The sequence below is a fragment of the Sabethes cyaneus genome, chromosome 1 (genome assembly GCF_943734655.1).
Source record: "Sabethes cyaneus chromosome 1, idSabCyanKW18_F2, whole genome shotgun sequence".
Classification (NCBI taxonomy): Eukaryota; Metazoa; Arthropoda; class Insecta; order Diptera; family Culicidae; genus Sabethes; species Sabethes cyaneus.
In genome coordinates, this window is record NC_071353.1 from 33,193,861 (window position 1) to 33,217,033 (window position 23,173).

The window sequence follows — 23,173 nt, forward strand, 5'->3', positions numbered from 1 at the left end:
TAATTATTTTAATGATGCGTGGAAGAAAATATTTCTCAATTATACGAGGTTTTGTTAGTAAAGGATTGGAGAAAACACTTGTTGCTTTTAAATTTTGTAAACAAGACGTATTCCGAGAAAAAAACTAAAACATTTTATTTTATCGTTAATTATTTTTTTCATAATGTGTTTGCTCGATTACGTTTGGTTCCAAGCATCTACCAACAAAATAAAAGTTTGAGAGATTTTCTTTTTAATCCTAATTCGTTGTTCGTTTCAATTCGTTGTTAGAACCTAATAAAGTGCAGAAAATACATAAAAGTTGACTTAACAGGAGCGGCATTTTGCATCGAATATATTTCTAACTGCAATAGTGTATGTTTTCATTTTACACACTTGCTGTTGTCGGATGCTTAAAAAAATTGTTATCCAAACAAACAAAAAAAGTCTAGAATTGACGACAAAATTTTCTTAATGCAAAATTGATAGATATAAGAATTCGCTACATGTAATCGTTATTTCGTTCTGATGCACTGAAACTGAACACTGAAAACTGAACAACTTAATTGGACTTGAAATTAGACACCAAATTTTACTTTGAATTTCATTTGAAATTGCATGTCAAATGGACATGGTATTGGATTTGATATTGGACCAAAATTTAAACTTGAAATTGGACATTAAATTCAAATTAAATTTAGAATTCAAATTGAATTCAAAATAAACATGAAATTTGACTTGAAATAGTACTTGAAATTTTATTTGAAGTTAGGCTGGTATTGCATGTAAAATTTGGCTTGAAATCAGATTTGAAATTAAACATAAAATTTGCGTTAAATTTTATAGAAAAGGTATGGCACGTTCCCTATTGTGTGTCCCGGGCACACCAGTGATGATATGTAACATTTTTAGTAGTGGCCAAAGCCCTAATTCTCCTATATAACTCAATGAGTTATAACTATCAGAATCTGTTACAAACTTGAAACTTTTACTTTCACTTCCTGATCAGTTTATTTCCGATTTGTAACACAATGTGTTATAAATATCAGAATGTGTTATAAATTTGATGTTATCTTGTTATGCCCTCCTGATCGGGTACCTACCTGCTAATGGGGTTTTAAATTTGTGTCGTAGCTAGGAATTCAGTGTATACGTCATAGTCCCGGAGAGGCAAGATGTGAAGACTTTTGTATATGCGTAAGTTGGAGACCTACCAATTGTTTAAGTTCCTGTGAATTCTACATCGAACAATGTTTCTAAAGGCCCGCCCAGAATTGATACTTTGCGGTTGCGTTTGCGTAAATCTGACAGTCCACCCATACAATTTGACAGATAATCTGTCAAATCTACGCAACCGCTATCATAACCCTTTAAGCACGGAGGATTTTAGTTACAATTGCTTTTGGGTTTTTGGATCACCATAATTTTTTATTTATCTCTCGAGATAACAAAACCAATGTGTTCTACACATTGCAATAATTATTTGCTAAATTTAGCAACGTACACAATTGTGTAGGTTCGGCCTTATCCTATACCATTGCACTACGGGCAAAAACGAGCCGAAAAAACGGACGCAATTAGGATATGGCCTACAAGCTGATAAAATGTCACACTTACACTTAATCAGCTCCAGGCCGTGGTTTCCTCTGCTGTACGAAGAAGTCGTTTCCATTCCACTCGGTCCATGGCCGCAATTCGCCAGCCACGTAATCTACGTGGGGTCCGCAGGTCGCCTTCCACTTGATCGATCCATCTTGCTCGCTGCGCGCCCCGCCGTCTCGTTCCAGTCGGATCGTAAGAGCTTTTTTAAGCGGGCTGTCGTCCGACATCCTCACGACATGCCCAGTCCATCGCAGGCGACCAATTTTTGCGGTGTGAGCGATGGGTGGTTCCCTAAGCAGCTGATGCAATTCATGGTTCGTTCGCCTCCTCCACGTTCCGTCTTCCATCTGCACTCCGCCATAGATGGTGCGCAACACCTTCCGTTCGAAAACACTAAGGGCGCGTTGGTCCTCCACGAGCATACTCCATGTCTCATGGCCGTAAAGGACTACCGGTCTAATCAGCGTCTTGTAGATTGTTAACCATGCGGTGACGAATTTTGTTCGATCGCAGCGTCCTACGGAGTCCAAAGTAAGCACGGTTTCCTGCCATAATGCGTCTTTGTATTTCTCTGCTGGTGTCGTTGTCTGCGGTAACCAGTGAGCCCAGGTACACGAACTCTTCTACCACCTCGATTTCATCACCGTCTAAATGAATCCGGGGAGGGAAGTCAGCATTCACTTCTCTAGAACCTCTTCCTTTCATGTATTTTGTTTTCGATACATTAATGACAAGTCCAATCCGTTTGGCTTCAGCTTTCAGTCCGATGTACGTTTCCGCCATCCTTTCAAAGGCACGTGTAATGATGTCAACGTCGTAAGCGAAGCCAAGAAGCTGGACGGACTTCGTGAATATCGTGCCACTCGTATATATCCCCGCTCTTCTTATCACACCCTCCAAAGCGATGTTGAACAGCAAACATGAAAGCCCATCACCTAGCCGTAACCCTCTTCGAGATTCAAAGAGACTCGAGACTGCCCCTGATACTCGAACAACACACACTACTCGATCCATCGTCGCCTTGACCAATCGCGTTAGTTTATCCGGATATCCGTAGTAATGCATAATCTGCCATAGCTGATCTCGATCGATCGTGTCAAACACCGATTTGAAGTCGATGAATAAATGATGCATGGGTACGTTGTATTCGCGACATTTCTGCAACACTTGCCGAAACGCGAGAATCTGACCCATGAATCCCGCTTGATATTGCCCCACGAACTCCTTTGCAAATGGTGATAATCGACGACATAAAAGTTGGGAGAGTACCTTGGAGGCGGCGGTCAACAGTGTGATTGCGCGGTAATTACAACAATCCAACTTGTCACCCTTTTTGTAGATCGGACACACGATGCCTTCCGTCCACTCCTGCGGTAGTAGCTCCTCCTCCTAAATCTTGACAATGACCTAGCGCTCTTGCCAGTGCTGTGCACTGGCAGCCAGTGATAAAATGTAGGTGATCTTATGTAAAATTTTCCCACCGTGGTGTGGTGGTGGTGGTACCCACCGCTTTCCTGTTTGTCATCGGGAAGTGCCCCATTTTGCTCATTCTCCCCTATTTTTAACTTTTTTCCCCTTTTTGGACTATACCAAGCCAGGCTTTGAGAAAACAAAACATAAAAACCTAATTACTTTGTGTAAAGAAGTCCGCAGAATTAAATAGAGTTGACTCCGTTTAGTCCAAAGCGAGATCATCGCTTCGAGGCTCATAGACTTCAGTTTCGGAAGCAGCGGAACGGTCGCTACGTAGCTATGGAAATACACGCAACTTTTTGCAAGTTAAGTTTTTACTAACCCTAATACAACAGATACGGGAATGTCCAGATTGGCACAAAAAACATCCAAATGTTGATCCAAGAATTTGTCTTAGAAAATCCCGTAGTTGAATACACCATTTGCCACACTTCTTTATTATTTTCCAATTTATAAATGACCAGTGTTAGGTTTCAGTAGTAGGATAAGACTGTCCAGAACGCACCGGGGGGGTAGAATGGCCTATGCTATTAATTGCTTAAAAACGCGAAAACTATTTGGTAAAATTATGAATGCGCATTTTATTTTGGTGTAAAACACCTTTTGGTGTAATTCATAATTGTGTAGAATGTAAAAGCATCAAACATAGCCACATCCAATAAAATCAAGCAATTATCCGCGCTCTCATTCCACATGTAAGAAATCACGGTTTTCTCTTAAGTTTTTACCACGAGTCGGTATGCAAATTTCATAATAAATACAGTCTATCTAATTGATATACTGTCATACTCGATGATTCATCACAAAAACGGCATTAACTATGCATATTTTTCACATATATTGCAAAAAACTTCAAAATACAAAACAGGGGTAGAATGCATCACAGCGGGATCGAACAGTTATAAAATATTCTTAATTTGGAGTACATCTTTTGTTTCGGATTATTTATTAATAATGTAGCAATATTATGTATTGTATAGGACTTAGAATTTGCCTTAAACCTAATTGTACATTGTTTAACTTACAATATTTCATCACACATCAGTTGGAGAAAAGTAGATGATTAAATTTTATTGCCAATTATGTTGAGATATGAACCCATTGTATCCCAGCAAACAAGCGTATGTAACAAACGCTACAACGAACGCTTCCGCCATTGCGGCAGCCTAGTTTTAGGAGTTACAACAGCGAAGTTAGGAGTAAACAACACGTGATTGAATGGTAAATTTTTTGGTTGCGTTTAACGCCTAGCTGGGCAAACTTGGTGCGTTTTGTCCACGGGCTTTGGCGTTCTGCCTCACATAATGATTTTGACTCTTGCCAAAAATCGTCAAAAATAACAAAAAATACTTGTTTTTGTTAGGAATTTTTACCAGGAGTAAGTGTAAAAAAGATCCCAAAGTTTTCTAGAGGTTGAAAAACGAGGAACAAACACGCCGTTGCTCTGCAAAATGATGTTTTGCTTAAGCGGTGCATTCTGCACCACCTTACCCTACTATAAACGGAAATTCCGTAGTGTGGAGCATGAACGAGTGCTCTACAGTATAAAGTATTCATTCTTACTGACCCAAAATGAGATGGTAGCAGCAGATTTTGTTTTATTTTATCTGTTACTTAGTGAAAAAAAAACCACTGCGATCTAGAATATCTCCAGTATAATGGATCCCAAATTTGCTAATATATTTTTTCATTGAAGGTCAATCTAAGGCGGTTCTTTGAAGGCAAGTTGTATAAAAATCGTTTAAAAATAGTAAAGATAGAGCCAAAAGTGTAATGGCAAGTACACTAATTTTTGAAGTCCCGGCGGTAACGTAAAGATTAAAGTGGGTATACAATAGGGCCGAACCTTCACAATTGTGTAGGTATGAGAAACAATGTGCATAAGTAAGTTTGTAAAAGTTATTTCCCCCACATTTTTTATTATATCAATTAGAAATACTTATTAGCAATAATTTTTTATCCAAGCAATTTCGAAATACGGATCCAATAAGAAAATACGACAGATAAAACTTTTTGCCGTTTTCACAAGATTTTGAAAACTGGACAATAATTAATTCAAGCACAAAAGAAAACTTCTTTTCAGTTATTTTCTATTTTTTCTACGAGTTACGATGTTTATACAAGAGATTGGTGCCATATATGTAAAAGTACGACGCTTAAAGAGGAAAGGAAAAAAATTTAAAAGTAGTCATGTCTACACCTACCCAATTGTGTGGGCTCGAACTTAAAGGGATAAAGTACCAATTCTGCGCGGGCCTTAAGGCACGTACTTCAATTACTATTTGTATAACACAGAAGATTGGACTGAAAAATGTATTCGGAGAAAAAGATGGGTCCCAAATTTGAGTATGCACTTCAATTTTCACATCTGGCAACATCTGCATAGACTGAAGTTTTTGGAGCGTCTTAGTAGAATACGAAACCTAAAAATAAAAAATAAGAAAACTTATCCAATTTAATTCTACTATGTGTATTTTATTCAATGACAGATACGTATTTCGCCTACGACTTGCAGGCTTCCTCAGCTCGAAAACAGACACTGAGGAAGCCTGCAAGTCGTAGGCGAAATACGTATCTGTCATTGAATAAAATACACATAGTAGAATTAAATTGGATAAGTTTTCTTCTTCTTCTTATTATTATTTTTTTATTTTTTTTATTTTTAACATCTGCATAGTCGTTTTAAGTGAAACAACTAAAGTTGAGAAACTGTTTGTCGCATGAAATCAGGAAAAATGCTTTTCACAGAAAAGAAAATTTCCCGAATTCCATGGTTCCTACTGGCGCTGTTTGCTCCACCTTACCGTAAGCTACAACCGATGTGAAGTTTATTGCTGCGTATTTAAAGCAAAAAGGAAATCTGCTGTTTTCCATCAGTTGATTGAACTTTTTAAGACTTCCTCCAGGAACGCTTCGTGATTATTTTAATTCTCAACGTTTGAAAGACATCCTGCCGCTATTGAAGACGTACAAATTTGGCATACCTACCATCTGATGGATTTTATTCTCGAGGAATGTTGATTGAAAATTGTTTATCTATAAAAAATGCTGCGGCGTCTTTTCCTGTTTTTGTGAAAGGAAAGAGATGTAAATAATTTTCAATGAAAGTTAATTTTTCCGGTTTGTTTTGATGATCCGCAGTGATCCTAGTTACGAGTATATGTGACATAACATCAATCTAGCATTTGCACATGGTTAAAGCTGTTGCTATATACTTAGTCCCTGTAACTACATTTAATACATATCGAGTTTGTCACATATGTTTTAGGTGGAAAGCTAATTTGTGTCAAACTTTCGTTTTAGTTATAAATATGAAGGTTAGCTTATAGTAAAGCTAACAACAATACAAGTGATAAAACTTTTTTTAAGTATCATATAAGATTAATATCACCGAAAACAATCTAACAGGTTTGAAAAAAGCATTGGAAAACAGACACCGATGAAGCCTGCAAGTCGTGGACGAAACAAGTATCTGTCAAGAAAAAAATTAATAGAGGAGATTTAGTCGGATACCATATTTAGCATTTTACAATGGTTTTTTAGTGGAAGAACTAAAAGTTACTAACACTGCATAGTAAGAAGAAATGTCCCATGTCCCGGATTGAAAAGCTGAAAAGTTGTTTTTGTTCGCATGTACCTGCTCCCCGGCCGCGCAGGAGACCACCATGGTCCAATCCGAGGCTACGATTTTTAAAGCGCCAGAGGGCTGCTGCCTTGAGAAGGTACACTAATAGGCGTAATCCTGTGACAAAACGTGCTTTCAACCAGATAAGCAATGAGTATAGGGGTTATAACCGACACCTATATTCATGCTTCGTAAAGCGTACACAGGATGACTTGAGAAGAAACCCAAAACGATTTTGGTCCTTCGTTAATGATAAACGTAAACAAAATGGCCTTCCTTCCGGTATGTTTTTCGGAGACTTAGTGTCTGATAATATTCAAACTACCTGCAACATGTTTGCTAGACACTTGTCTAGTGTATTTAGTTCAACAGCGGCTTCATCTTCACAAATTGACGAAGCGATACGTGTTGTTCCTGAAGATATTTTAGACTTTGGGCTTCCTCATTTCTCGACAGTGGACATTGAAGCGGGACTTCTGAAGTTGAAAACCAGCTTTAGCGTGGGTCCTGATGGAATCCCATCTGTTGTACTCAAAAAATGTGCTGAAGCATTATGTAAGCCATTGCAAAAGCTATGCAACATGTCGCTCGAGCAGCGCAAGTTTCCAGAGCCTTGGAAAAGGTCCTACATCTTTCCTATTTACAAAAAGGGAGATAAGCGTGACGTAACAAACTACCGTGGTATTACTTCGCTTTGTGCCGGTTCGAAGCTTTTGGAGATCCTCGTGGGGAAACTGCTGTTCTGTAAAGTGAAGTCTTACATTTCCATAGAGCAACATGGTTTTTTTCCCAAACGCTCAATTAACACGAATCTACTGCCGTTCTGTTCATTTTGCCTACGTCAGATGGAAGATGCAGCTCAGGTAGACACAGTATATATAGACCTTAAAGCTGCTTTTGACCGCATTGACCACCAAATACTGCTTCGCAAACTAAGACGTTTAGGCGCATCTGAAGGCTTCGTGTGCTGGCTTCAAACGTATCTTACAAATCGTCAGCTTTCAGTGAAATTAGGCTCCGTTGAATCGTACAGTTTCTGCAATCAATCTGGAGTTCCACAGGGAAGTAACTTAGGACCGTTACTATTCCTTATATTTTTTTAACGACGTCTGTTTTGTTATACTGCCTGGCCGCAAGTTATTATACGCTGACGATCTTAAAATATTCATCGCTGTGCGGTCAGTGGAAGTGCAAACAACTGCAAGATCTTATCGACAAGTTTACAGATTGGTGCCGTTTAAACAACCTCATCATCAGTGTTTCTAAATGTGCAATTATCAGCTTCACTCGCAGCAAAACCCCGATTGTGTATACCTACCAAATCGAAGGGGCTAGTCTGGAACGCGTTAGTGTTGTTAAAGACCTAGGAGTTGAACTAGATGCTAAACTGACCTTCCACAACCATTACTCGAACATCATTGCTAAAGCAAATCGCAACTTGGGTTTTATCATGCGTGTGGCCAATGATTTCCGTGACCCATATTGTCTGCGCGCTCTTTACTTCTCGCTTGTACGTTCCATTTTGGACACAGCTTCTGTGGTGTGGAGCCCGTATACAAGTAATTGGTCAGCCAGAATTGAAGCAGTGCAACGAAGGTTCATTAGACATGCGCTGAGATTTTTGCCCTGGAATGATTCTCGTAACCTTCCTCGCTATGAGGACCGCTGTAAGTTGCTGAACATCGAAACCTTAGCCAAAAGAAGAGATGTATCCAGAGCCGTCTTTGTTTTTTTCCTTTGCCTCATTACAGAGCTGTGAGCGGAACAGAAGGCAATAAAGGGAAATATTTTAAAGGTTTTTTCAGGGGGGTTTCAAATTCGTGGCGAGTAATAGATGAAAAAATTTATTGAAAATTTGTAAGGTCTCACAAAATGAGCAATAAAAATTTTTTTAATGCAGGCATTCCAGGAAAATTCGGCCTTTAGTGATTCGGCCATTCGTGATTCGGTCTTTCGTGATTCGGCAATTCTTGATTCGGCCTTTTGCGATTCGGCCTTCTGTGACTGTTTCTGGAATTCGGCCATTTGGACTTCGGCCATTCGTGACTCGGCCTTTTGCGATTCGGCCATTCGGTACCAGCCCCCCATAACCAGTTTGCCATTAAAGGACCAAACAGAATGCTGCGTCAACGCGTCCGTCAGCGTTATTCTGACAGCTTTTCCATGGGTTTATTCTCCAATTGACGCTGATGGATGCGTTGACACAACCTTCTGTTTGATCCTCAAGCTTAATGCATCCCGCTGATAGCTGACAAAAAAAAATTACCGGGCAGTGTCATTCAATAGGCCTCTAAGTTGGCCTCGTGGTACGACACTGAGCTAACAATGGAAATTGTCTTTGTATGCAAATAATGCCATGTTGATTATGATATTTAACCCATTTTTAATCGGTTCGTCGTGCAAACTAGCGGAGAGCAAATTAAAAAATTAAAAACTGATTAAAACCGGCCAGACGACCAGGGGTCCACGGTACCATTCTTAAACCATTTTCCTGCAGTGACTGGAAGTTAGATCTGGCCAAAACATCATGAAGTAACCGTATGTTTTACTTACTTTACTTAAGTAGCTTGCCGTCCTAAGACAAAGCCTGTTGAACAAGGTTTCTCCAGTTAACTAGACTATGACCAGAATAGACACTATGGGTCGGAAATTAAAATACCGGAACAAAAATATTTGCGGTTTAACGGCATGTCTCAGCTCAATGTGGTCTTCGGCAACTTTTTGAATGAAAAAGTGAAGCATCTTTTGAGGGGTCGTCCAATATTTAGATGTTACCTTAATAACAATTTAAGTAATAACTTTTCGAGTAAATTTTTTTTCACCGTTTTGGTTTCAAAATATGAAAGATAAACCAATTTCAAATATTTTTCGTGAATGCATCAAACTTTTACTCTTTACCCATTCTCTGCAATAGACCTTTGTTTATAAACGACCCCTCAAATCATATTTCTTCTTGTAACATGTTTATTTCAACAGATAGCTCAGTGTGATGTTTTAGAAAACATTTTGTACATAAAAGAGGCAGAGTTTTGCTGAAGACTGTTTTGCTTTATCTGTATTAATTAATAAGATATGTAAACTGATTTTAGGTTAAAAACCGTCTGATGGAAAATCCGAATATCTTAGCCATCTGCTAGTATCTGCAATTAGTTTGCATACCAATTTGTAGGGAATTGTTGAAACTTCCTGCCCAATTGTTTATTTCAGAGAATACCTGAATATTCGCCCTCTGTGAAGCCCTAATTCGAATGAACTTGATCCGAACACCGCTCTTTGTACCATCCATCGTAGATTGAATCTGCTTGATGAGCTTTCTGGGGAAGCTGTTCTGGTCCATGATTTTCTATAGCTCTTTCCGGTCGATGATATCATATGCGGCTTTAAAGTCAACGAACAAATGGTGCTTGGGAACTCTGTATTTACGGCCCTTTTGTAGGATCTAAACAGTGTAAATATTTGATCCACTGTAGACCGACCTGCGACGAAGCTGGCTTGATAAGTTCCTACAAATCTGTTCGCAATTGGTGATAGTCGACGGAAAATGATTTGAGACAGCACATTGTAGGCTGCATTGAGAGCGGTGGTCGGTCGATAGTTCTCAGAGTCCAACTGGTCGCCCTTTTTGTTGATCGGGCCGATAATCCCATCCTTCCACTCTAACCACGTGTCTTAGTTAACACGAAAATTTCGCTTTACTGCCCACAGATAATTACTTTAGGACCAGTATTTATCTTGAAACATCCCTTTTCCAGAAAGATCAACGAAAATTATCGTCACGCACATTTTACTTGAACATTAGCACCATATATGCTCGACATTCCCAAATATTAACTTACAACAGGAGTGTCCCTCGAACAAGCAAACATTTTTTATAGGGCCCTGTTTCTGGTGCCAGTGGGGAGAGAACTTAAAGAGAACTGTTTTCGTCGCACTGTCGTCCGACATCCTTACGACGTGTACGGCCCACCGTAGCCTACCGACTTTCGCAAGATGTACGACGGGCAGACAGTCGCTATTTCTTTCTTAGTTTGAAAATTGCTGCATCACACCAAATGAATGAATGTTCCGTAAACCCCTTTTTCATATAAGACATCAGTTTTAAATAAATTCTTGCAGTACGTGGATAAAATCGGGCGGAGGATAGGGTTGGTCGCTTTTATAACTGTTCACTCTCAGGACATCAAATTGACCTAGGTTCATCGCGGTCCTAAGAAATCTTGTAGGGATGAGGTGATATCACTTTTTCTGGCGTACTTTTCCAACCCAGACATCGAATTGGTCTAAGTTTATAGCGGTCCTAAGAAATGTTGTTAGGAGGAGAGGACTTTATCACTCTTTCTTGTGTACTTCCCAAGCACAGATATCAAATTAATATAAAACTGATTGTCGTAAAGAATCTTCGACTTGTTGGGACGAGAAGGCTTTGTCACTTTTTTTCTAAAAAAGCTGTATTCTGTAAGTCACGTCGAGTGTCACTTTGCTCGACAAGTCGACTTTTGGTATTATGTAAGTCACTCGCGAGCCGATTTTGTCGAGTAACTCGACTAAGTCCACTGCCAAAAAGCTAGTGACTAAACGCTTAGCAAGAGACGCCTGAGCTAGCTTTGTTTTGGTCGTGCATTGAGCCGCTATGCTGTCCGTTCTTCTTGCACTCGACACTCGACAGTGACTGAGTCGAACCGAGTTGCTCGACGTGACTTCAGAATAGCGCCCATAGTATTCGAAGTCACAGTAAACAGATGTACAGATGGTATGTTAAACTGGCGTCCCTGACTGTGAACAAAAACATTCCATCATGAAGACTGGCATCTCTTCCTCGCGTCCATCAAATGACATATAACATAAGTAACAGTGCACCTCTTCCGACAAAAGTTAAAGCTGCGTGTACATTTATGGGTGGGAAAAGCTGTATGCGAGCGTGGCAATGCACTGCATACGTGTTTGTGCATACCCATATTCTAATATACTCTCACTATTACGTGTTAGTTCAACTTTAACTCGGTAGCTAGCATTGCTGTTACTGTCCGTCGACTTTTGGCAGAGTTGCCCGTCCTTTTGATGAAGTGTTTTTGTTGTGAACCACGAGGCGATCACAAAGAAAATGTATTGAAATATTTGATCTTGAAACTTTTCGGTCATTTCCACTCATTCGTGATTGAAAAAAATTAAATAGAAACCACAGAATTGCTGCACCTGTTATGAGTCCATTAACCATGAAAATCCATTCATAATTGGCAGAGGTATTAGCGTTCATAATCTTTCATATTTTCGTGACGGTAACTGGAATTTGAATTATGGAATGATACTCTGCGCTAAGACGTAGTCCTACGTCAAAAATATCGCACAGACATAATGCCAATCTACTAATTTTTATTTTAGAAATACTTTTTTGTAACTGCAGAGATGTGTTCCACAAATCTAAATTTACTATCCATGAGAAACATCAAAAATTCTTCACTGTAGGCTTACGTTTAAACACAGACAAACAGACGAGACACTCGCGTTAATTCCATCGTCTAATTAAAAACCTCCCATTTTTCAAAAAAGCATGTTTCGCAATATGGCCACACCGCGGCGCGCAAGTGTTGCTTCGACTTTTCAGTATAAAACCATCCAGCTTTTTACGCGCTATAATGGCGGACGCTATAAATTGTGTTCGTAATATGTGATCAATCTTTTTGACAACTCTGCATACATCAAAACTGGGCACTCTTCTCCTGTACGGCAGTGTTGCTCTTTCTTTTGTTTACGCAAAAGAAGGAAGGCAATAGTTTTGTTTACATTTCGCACAGTTTTGCTTTCCTTCTTTGACATCAACGAAAGAAAGAGCACGGTAGTGTTGCAAGAGAAGAGTGCCAGATTTGCTGTATGCAGAGTTGTCAAAAAGATTGTTCGCATATTGCGAACACAATTTATAGCGGCCATCATTATAGTGCGTAAAAAGCTGGATACAAATTTAAAAACCCTACAGCATAAAACTCTGCAAATGCAAGCTACTCCGCAACATGCATAACAGAGGGTGCTAGTGTGCAAGCCAACCCGAGCAGGAGCGAAGAGCAAAATAATACAAAAACAATATCAAACTGTCTTATAATGGTATATTTTGTTATTGAATAGATATGGAGATACATTGATAACACATTTTGCTATTGAGTAGATATTTAAAACAGAGGTTGTAAGATGAGTATAGTAACTGATTTTGTTATCATATCTTATTTTGGCCTTAAAATGACATTCGATATATTTCATACAATTGATTTTATTGATTAAAGAAATTTTAGATAATAAATATTTTATAAAAGGATTTTTTAATATCTCATATACTACTGCATTTGTTATTCAATACCTTAATAATACTAAAATAGGTTATTCTAAACTCTGAATACAGTCATGATATTGCTTTTATTATTCAAATAACACAAGTAGTTATTCTTTTAGCCTTAAAGGAGTAAAATTTTGATATTATTTTTTGTTATTTTACCGACTATGTCAGCCAAAACAAGACCAAATTTTGATATGAGTTGTTCGATTTCCAATAACACATTTTGATATTATTTTGCTATTCGCTCCTGCTCGTGAAATGTGTAGGACGATGGTTTTTAAAGAATTTTTTCTATGTGTCATGTCAGTTCGTCAGTGGTTGAAAGCTCGTTGTTTCTATTGAGTAATCAAAGACCTTACAAAAGCTTACGCAAGTGCCCGGGTGAATAAGATTACGCAACATGTGTTAGCGTTGTGCTCCATTCCATTCATACTGCACCATTCTATCATTGTGTTGATGTTCATTTGAAGCACACAACAATCTGTCAACGACGCGACGTGACCAGATAGCAAAAGTTAAGGTCGTATGCATATAATAATTGCGGAGATTACAATTTCCCACACAGGTCGTTGATTAATAGAACGAACAGCAACGGCACCAAAACACTGCCTTGCGGAACACTGTACTGATTCTGGAATGGAATAGAGCAAGCCCCGCCAACTTTCAGTGAAGAGCTACATTCCATGAGACAGGATGATTCGCCATTCTACTAACCCTATTCTTCTGTACTTCTCCACCGCTAGAAAGTGTGGAACCTTGTCGAAAATCTTACCTAAATCAATAGGCGTGGTATCGATTTGTTGTCGTTCTTCCATTTTATCTATACATAACTTAAGAAATTCGTAGTGGCCAAGAGTTAGAAGTCAAGAAGCCGTGTAAGTCTGTAGAAACTGTGGTGTTGACAGATTGCCAAAGTTTGTCGTGCACCATACTTTCGAAAACATACAGCAGGTAGCTAAGAATAGATACTCTACGATAATTCGCCACAGTTTTGCCCATGGTTGAAAAGTGCTTCTCATTGATGGAACGGTTAGACAAGATATTTGTGAGCTCGCAAATGCATCGGCAAAGTGTGTCACAAATTCTGGTCCGACGAATTTCCTAAACAAACTTCGACAGGAAGCTGTTTGAAGTTGGCCTCGATGCAGATTTCGTCATCCATAACCACGCAATCGAACTAGGTCTGCAATATTGTATGCGGTCTCCGAGGTCATATTTCGGCCGTCTTGTCTTGTTTATCGTCGCGATTCGGAGTCACTAATTCCGGAAGCAGTTTTGAGGTCAACAAAACAAAATATTCTTGGCAAGAAAGTTACGAACGCAATATACGATACCAATACTATTACCATACGATGACCCGCCATGACACAGAGAAGAAAATCCTTTTTAAAAAACGTCGTACTACACATTTTGCTTCCACACTAACACCCTCCGTTATGAAAGTTTCGGAGTAACTTATATTTGTAGGGTTTTATATTGTAGGGTTTTTACATTTGAACGGTTTTAAACTCAATATACGAAATAACACTTCTACTCAATATTCGAAATAACACTTTTTTGAAAAATGAGTGATTTTTGAATGGACATTGGAAAAAACAAGAGTCTCGTCTATTTGTCTGTGCTATTACTGTATGTCGAACCGTTTTATTTTTATGTTTATTACAAATATTCTTATGACCTTTAAAAGCTTTTACATTAACGATAAAATATACATCATCACACCTATTTTTTGACAGAAAAGCAGGTCGGTATAAACTTTGGATCAAAGTAGAACAAAATGTATTACTCATTCCGTCGTCAACAAATATCAAAAAACAAATAAACAATCGTCAATATAGCTGGAAGTACTACAGGACTCGATACTCAACCGCACAACCAAGCAATAGTTTCTAAAGTCCACACTCGTTACCTAGTACCCGCTGCTATTGAGGAACAAAGCACACCCACTTCAAAGGATCTAAGGTTGCCCCATTTGAACGCATATACGCTGAACTTGTGTGCGACGGAAGCAGGTGTAAAACAGTCGAGCCAGCTCCGTGATAGCCTTCAAATGTAACTTTTCCTATTTCCCACAGCCGTTATTTACGAAACACTTTCGAAACTACCTGCACAGCACAAAGTGGCATAGGTGAAGTCAAAAAAAAACAAGACGGAGAAAAAAATCTAATTAAATCTTATCGTTCGTTGCACAGCCATTGCACTTTAGCTTTCCTGTGGCGAACCATTCCAAACAAACGGGCTGAGAGCGACCCCGATTGTCTTTGCTGCCCATGCCAATATCGGTTCCTAGTTGTTTTTCTTTTTTTCTTAATGGGTGTTTTGGGGCGAACCAGAAACTCATTGCATGCGAAACAATTGCCATCTAACAGGAGCTGACCGTATTATATAAAGCACACTGAAAACACCCGACCAGATTACATCAGCCCTGTACGGTGTACGATGTCCTTGCTAGTGCACGAGACGGTCGTTCTCATTTCTGATGAGAGCATACGACTATGGCTTCTCTTAAGCTACGCTTGAAAACAAACGAGATCCACAGTTCACACCTGGTTCAAGCGAAGGTAAATTATTTTAATTTACTCTCTGAAGCGTATCTCACATTATTTAATTTTATCTCGAAGCTGATGCCCAAATTGCTTCAGTGAAAACCTTAAACAGTATGGTGATATTAGACAACTTCCCCATCCCCAACCACACAGTAAATATGTGTGCAGTTAACACAAGCAATAATCGATTATTCTCACTTTCTTGCTACTTCACAGCCGCTCGATACGAGTGCCAAGAGGAGGGATTTTTCGCTGACCCGGATGACTGCAACGCCTTCCACCGATGCGTACAGGAAGGTGACCGGCTTACATCATACATGTTCCGCTGTGGACCGGGAACAGTTTTCTCCGAGATCGAAAATACCTGCGTCCATCCTAGCAATTCCGAGCGTCCGGAATGCGGAGGCGGAAACAACGAAGTTGACGGAACTGACAGCAACGCGGAGTCCAGTGCACCAGAGGAATCGCAAGCCCCGCAGGAAGGTTCACCGTCAGAGTCTCAGCAATCAGTTGGTCCCGAAGCAGAACAGGAGCAAGGTGAAGATTTGCAACCACCACCACCACCTCCATCAGAGCCAGCTGACAACGAAAATAACGTGAACTCCAACGGTGATGGTAATGGTGCTGACAATGGAGGATACCATTATGAAAAACCAGCTGAAACCGACGATGGACAAAGCTCGTCTGGAAATGAAGACTTGCAACCACCAGAACCGTCTGATAACGAAAATGATCTAAACTCCAATGGTGACGATAACAGCGACGACAACGGAGGATATCATTATGAAAAGCCAGCAGGAACCAGTGACGGGCAAACGTCTCCTGGAGATGACAACAGCTCATCACCTTGTACCGAGGAGGGTTTCGTTGGTGATCCTATCGACTGTCAGATGTTCTATCGGTGCGTATCAAACGGGAACGGTGGCTTCGTAACGTATTCCTTCCGTTGTGGTGACGGCACCGTGTGGGATGATCGGATTGATGCCTGTAATCATGATTATGCTGTAGAACGCTGCACCAAGAGAGCGGAGAATGACTACGTGGTGAATATGGAATCTTTCAGTCAAACAAACGCTTCAGCAGAACAAAATTCGTCTCAAAGCAGTGGATCGATGACAGAAAACGGCGTAACGACAAATACCACTTCTTCGCAATCGAACAGCAACAATTCAATGAGTAACTACCAGAATCAGACCACAACAACTAGCGACGGAAACGGTGGCTCTTCTCAATCTTCCTCAAGCAGTTCCAGTAGCTCAAGCAGTAGTAGTAGTAGTAGTAGTAGTTCCAGTAGCAGCAGTTCAAGCTCCTCTTCGTCTAGCAACAACCAATCGAACAGTAACAACCAGGGTTCCTCTTCATCATCCAACAATAATCAGTCGAACAGCAACAACCAAGGCTCTTCTTCGTCATCCAACAACAATCAGTCTAATGGCAACAATCAAGGTTCTTCTTCGTCATCCAGCAACAATCAGTCTAATAATAACAATCAAGGTTCTTCGTCATCCAGTAATAATCAGTCGAACAATAACAACCAAGGCTCCAGCAGTCAGCAATCGAATAATAACAACCAGTCGAACAATAATAATCAAAGCGGAAGCAGCCAGGGATCGTCAAGCAGCAACAATCAGTCAACCAATAACCAGAACGGATCGTCCAACAATAACCAATGGAACAATCAGAACCAGGGCCAGAGTAGCAGCAGCAGCAGCCAGGAATCAACCCAAAACAACCAAAACCAAGGATCCAACAGCAACAGCCAGAACAGTAACCAGGGATCCAACGGCAGCAATCAGTCGAATAACAACAACCAGTCGAACAACAACAACAACAACAATAATGAGAGCAGCAATAATCAAAATAATCAGAATAACCAAAACAGTCAGAGCAGTCAGAATAATCAGAATAACCAAAACAATCAGAGTAATCAGAACAACCAGAACAATCAGAACAATCAGAATAATCAAAGTAATCAAAGCAATCAGAACAATCAAAGTAATCAAAGCAATCAGAACAATCAGAATAATCAAAATGGTCAAAGTAATCAGAATAATCAAAATAATCAGAACAACCAGAATAATCAAAACAATCAGAATAATCAAAATAATCAGAACAATCAAAATAATCAGGGCAATAATAACAATCAAAATAACCAAAACAATCAAGGAAGTACCAACAATGAGAACAATCAAGCTAACAATAATAATCAAAACAACCAAGGTCAATCCAACCAGCAAGGTCAAAATGGATCCTCCAACAGCCAGGCTGGACAACAAGGACCTTCAACACCGGGAGAAACAACAACCGAATCTTCTACCACTCAGGCACCTGCTGCATCTTCCACGGCTGCCGCGCCATCCGGAACCGAAACGGCTGCAACATCGTCGCCGAGTGAATCGACTTCCACTTCTAGCACAGCGTCCGCAGAATCCACATCAACCACTGCCGCACCACAATCACAATCCACGGAAGACAACACCGATCCGGGAGCCAACGAAGTGCAGAGTACATCCTCTACCGCGGCAGCTAGTTCCACTTCTACGACTACGCCGGCAACCACGTCGACAGCAACTACGACAACCACCGCCAAGCCCAGCTCGACCACCGCGAGCCCTGGAGGCAGCAATTCACCCGCTTGCACTGATGATGGCTTCATGGGAGATCCTAATGACTGTCAGAAATTCTATCGCTGTGTATCGAACGGCCAGGGTGGATTCACCAAATATGATTTCATGTGTAGTGACAATACGGTGTGGGACGATAGCATTTCCAACTGTAATCATGCTTGGGCAGTCGAAAATCCCACCTGTCGGCAGGGTATGCCGCAAGGATCAAGTGGCAATGGTTCTCCTGCAAGCAACAGCAACAACAATCAAGGCCCCACTGGTCCAAACAACAATAATCAAGGTCCCAGCAACAATAACCAAGGTCCAAGTGGTCCAAACAACAACAATCAAGGTCCCAACAACAATAACCAAGGCCCAAGTGGCCCCAACAACAATAATCAAGGACCCAGCGGCCCAAATAACAATAACCAAGGACCGAATGGACCGAATGGAGGTGGACAAGGACCAAGTGGTCCAGATGGTCCAGATGGCTCAAGTGGTCCAAACGGACCAGGTGGTCCAAATGGCCCAGATGGTCCAGGTGGCCCAAGTGGTCCAAATGGTCCCGAAGGTCCAAATGGCCCTAATGGCCCAGGTGGCCCTGATGGCCCAAGTGGTCCAAATAACAACAATCAAGGTCCCAGTAACAATAACCAAGGCCCCAGTGGTCCAAGTAACAATAATCAAGGACCCAATGGTTCAAACAATAATAATCAAGGCCCGAATGGACCGAATGGAGGCGGACAAGGACCAAGTGGTCCAAATGGCCCAGATGGCCCAGGCGGTCCAGATGGTCCAGGTGGCCCTGATGGTCCTGGTGGCCCTGATGGTCCAGATGGTCCTAACGGCCCAGGGGCCCCCGACGGTCCTAATGGTCCAGGTGGCTCTGGCGGTCCTGGAGGTCCAGGAGGTAATGGAGAAAGTGGACCAGAAGGTTCGCAAGCGCCAAGTGGAGGATCTACGGAAACTTCGCCGTCAGGTTCTCAACAGGAAAGCAATTCCACATCAACCCTACCGCCATGTCAACAAACGACTACCACCAGCTCACCAGCAGTACCAGCGGGAAGTAATGGAATTTGCGAGCGAGAAGGTTTTATGGAGCATGAATCCAATTGTCGGAAATTCTATCGTTGTGTTGATAATGGAAACGGTGGTTACACGAGGTATGAGTTCAATTGCGGCGCTGGTACGGTATGGGACAATGATATTATGGCTTGTAATCACCCAGAATCCGTACAAAACTCGAAATGCGGTACGGGCGGACAGAGTCCGTCAGGCGGACAGAGTCCATCAGGCGGCGATGGTCGACCTGAAGGTAGCCCTCAGGGGCCCGGAAATACTTACTTGCCACCAGAACAATCCAGCTCCACTGAACCAATGCCATCCGAATCTACTTCATCCAGTAGCAGTGTAGGTAGTACCACTGAATCGCCAAAAACGACAACACAAGGAGCTACATCAAGCAGTAAACCAACAGAAAGTACGACAACTGCAGGGCAGGAAACAACTTCTGCTTCCGAAGCAGGTGCTGAAAGTACTGAGTCGCCAAAGGAAGAAACCACAGCACCTCCTGGACAGGAGTCAACTACTCAAGGACAACAGAGTACCGCTTCGATGGTCCAAGAAACTACCACACCATCCAATCAAGAGCAATCAACTACAGCTCAACCCAACCAGACTGAACGACCCGCTGGTGAAAGTTCGACCACAGCAGCTGCTGAACAAACCACAGAAGCTCAATCAGCAAGTACTCTTTCACCCGAAGGATGCGAATCAGAAGGATTCATGCCCCATACAGATGACTGTCGAAAGTTCTTCCGCTGCGTTGACAATGGCAAAGGAGGGTATGTCAAACATGAATTTACATGTGGCGAAGGAACTGCTTGGGATCAGAAAATTCAAGCCTGTAATCACGAATATGAAGTCGAAAACTGTGGAGCTGATCGTCCACCTGAACCTGCACCGGAACCAGAATCACAAAGTACACAGTCTCCCCCGGATTCCGAGAACCAAATGACCACCACGGCTGCATCAGAGTCCACAACACAAGATAAAACGGAAAAAACTACGAGCTCTGCTCAGGAATCTACCACTGTCAGTAGTACAGAGCAATCCGAAGGAACAACGCAAGAGCCAAGTTCTCAGGAGACAACTACAAAATCATCTCAGGAAACTACTACCGAACCCCAAGCTACTCAACCCACAAACCAAGAAACAACTGCTGCTTCTTCTGAGACAACTACCCAATCGCAGCCTGAAACAACTCAGCCTTCCTCAACGAACGCCACTGAAGAGACTACAACAGCTTCTTCCAGCTCAGAAACTACAACGACTTCAGCGCAGCAAACAACAACATCCGAAAGTCAATCCACTCAACAACCAACTGATAGCATGACAACAACAACCTCTCCGCAAGATACTACTACTGCCTCTGAATCACAAACATCAGATACGACACCATCCGAAGAAAAGCAAGAAACTACTACGACCAGCCAAGAAACTACCTCCAGCCAACCTTCGCGTGGAGAGTGTACATCGGAGGGTTTCATGGCTGATCCAGACGATTGTAAAAAGTTCTATCGTTGTGTAGACAACGGTAAGGGCGGTTACACAAAATACGACTTCACTTGCGGAGATGGAACCGCTTGGGATCAACAATTGCAGACCTGTAACCACGAAAACGTAGTTGAAATGTGTGGCGGACAGTCAGGTAACAATAATCAATCATCCACTAGCTCTTCTACTACATCATCATCATCATCAGAAGCTAGTACCACTACCACCTCTTCCCCCACATCATCCTCTACCCAGTCTTCCTCCACAAGCATGTCATCCTCTTCCTCAAGCATGACTTCTTCCACCACTACCACGCCATCTACAACCCAAAGCATGTCTACTGCAACCCAAAGCATGACCACTACCACCTCCAGTACGACTAGCACAACCTCAAGTACAACCACTAGCACCTCGAGCACGACCCCACGCATGACCACCACTTCATCTAGCACGGAAGCCTCTCCATCAACAACCGCTTCAACCACAAGCATGCCTAGTTCATCGACCTCCAGCATGTCGTCTTCATCCACATCCATGAGCACGCAATCATCAACATCATCATCAACCCCGGTTAACTGTACCGAGGCAGGCTATTTTCCGAATCCCGACGATTGTACAAAGTTCTATCGATGCGTCGATTGGGACGGCATGGGCGAAAACTTCTCCGTATTCCATTTTGACTGCCCAGAAGGTACAATCTGGGATCCCAGTGTAAATACGTGCAACCACGAGGACAGTGTCTCACCTCCGAGAGACTGCTCCGGCAAGTCAACAACAGCAGAGCAATCTTCATCCACCGAACCGATGACTACTAGCAGCACCGAAGCTAGTGTTGAATCTACCACTTCCTATGTTTCAGGAGAACAAAGCTCAACCAGTAATCCAACCACGGAGGACTCCGGTATGGAAACAACTAGTTCAACAACTAGTCAGGAAACAACAACATCGAGTGCTCAAGAAACCACAACATCAAGTGCTCAGGAAACTACCACATCAAGTGCTCCGGAAACAACAACTTCGGCGGCTCAAGAGACTACAACACAGTCTGCCCAAGAAACTACAGCGGCACAAGAATCAACTACCTCTACTTCCGATCAAGATACAACCAGCCAACCAGAACAAGAAACAACGACACAACCGGCTCAAGAAACAACAACAGAAAGCTCATCTACAACAGCGGCCGCCACCGAAGCTACTACAACTCAAGAACCATCAGATACGACGACGCAGTCCGGATCGGAAGAAACTACCCAGCAAAATACCGAGAGTACGACGCAGGCCGCACAAGAGACAACCGCACAACCAACCGAAGCGGAACCAGAAACTACGGCTCAGTCAACCTCTACTGCCAGCCAAGAAACTACCGCTCAAACGACTGAAGCTGCACAAGAGACGACTAATGAACAAGCACAGGAAACTACGACACAGGCTTCACCCTCTACTACCGAATCACAAACGGAACAGACAGATAGCGGAGAAACTACAACGCAAAGCAGCCAACAGTCGACCACAACGGAACCGGAGAAATGTCCAGAAGGTTGTCAAAGTAAATGTCCTCCGGTTGAAGAAGGCCAGGCTAGTTTTGTCTGCCCAACCGGCTTCCGACGACATCCACAAGACTGCAATATGTTCTACCAGTGTACGCAGAAACAGGACAGTTTAGACTACAGCATTGTGGTATTCAGTTGTCCAAATACAACTGTTTACAATGAGGAAGGAATTCAGTGTAACGAGCCGGCCGACGATGATGATCAGTGCCAATCGTCCAGTATGCGATTCCTGCGCAGTGCTATAGGGCCTCAAAATAAAATGGTACATCATATTAAATACAACTAATATCCAAAATTTACCTGATTTTTTATTTTATTTTTAAATTCCACAGATGCAGCTTCGTTCTATGAAACCGATGTGTCCATCAGAAGGTCACTTCGCCTTAGAGGACCAAAAATGTAGCTCAACCTTCGTTCGATGTTTGAGCGGCACGGGACGTAACAGCCGCCTCACCCCGAGCATGTACCGCTGCCCGAAAGGATACGTATACTGGAACGTTAGCCGCCGGTGTGAACGAGTAGCCAAAATCCCGGAATGTCAAAATACTCCGATGCAAGAGCGATCCGAGCTGCCGGTAGAGTGGATCAACCTTGGTAACCGCCGTCGCAGCCTGTTTTGAGCAGGTGGTCGTCTACTTCTATAGGAAATACTCAAATGCACAGGCAGAAATGGATAGTCAACTCAATTCATGAAACGATCAAGACGCGTGATTAGTCTGATAAGCTGAATAGTTGTAGTTTTAGAATTATCTTAGATACAAACCGATTTTGGGAAGACTGTCAATAGGACTGATTCGTGCCAACATTGGACCAATAGGTTCTCGTTGTTTCCCAATGTTTCAGTACAGAGAAGACAGACAATCATACGACAAGACATCTATCTAGTTCTAGTCAGGAAGATGTCAACCTCTAAT

The 23,173-nt window shown here is 41.8% G+C and overlaps 1 protein-coding gene across 1 annotated transcript in view; it reads left to right on the forward strand.

Moving 5' to 3' along the window:
* The window catches only part of LOC128745544 (mucin-19-like), a 59,971-nt gene extending 37,092 nt beyond the window's left edge, over nt 1-22,879 (forward strand). The window contains exons 2-6 of the mRNA XM_053842619.1: nt 8,008-8,013; nt 15,764-19,411; nt 19,448-20,951; nt 21,111-22,521; nt 22,592-22,879. Of these exons, the coding sequence (XP_053698594.1) occupies nt 8,008-8,013; nt 15,764-19,411; nt 19,448-20,951; nt 21,111-22,521; nt 22,592-22,879 (6,857 nt within the window). The remainder of the gene's footprint in view (nt 1-8,007; nt 8,014-15,763; nt 19,412-19,447; nt 20,952-21,110; nt 22,522-22,591) is intronic.
* Nucleotides 22,880-23,173: the final 294 nt, after the last annotated feature.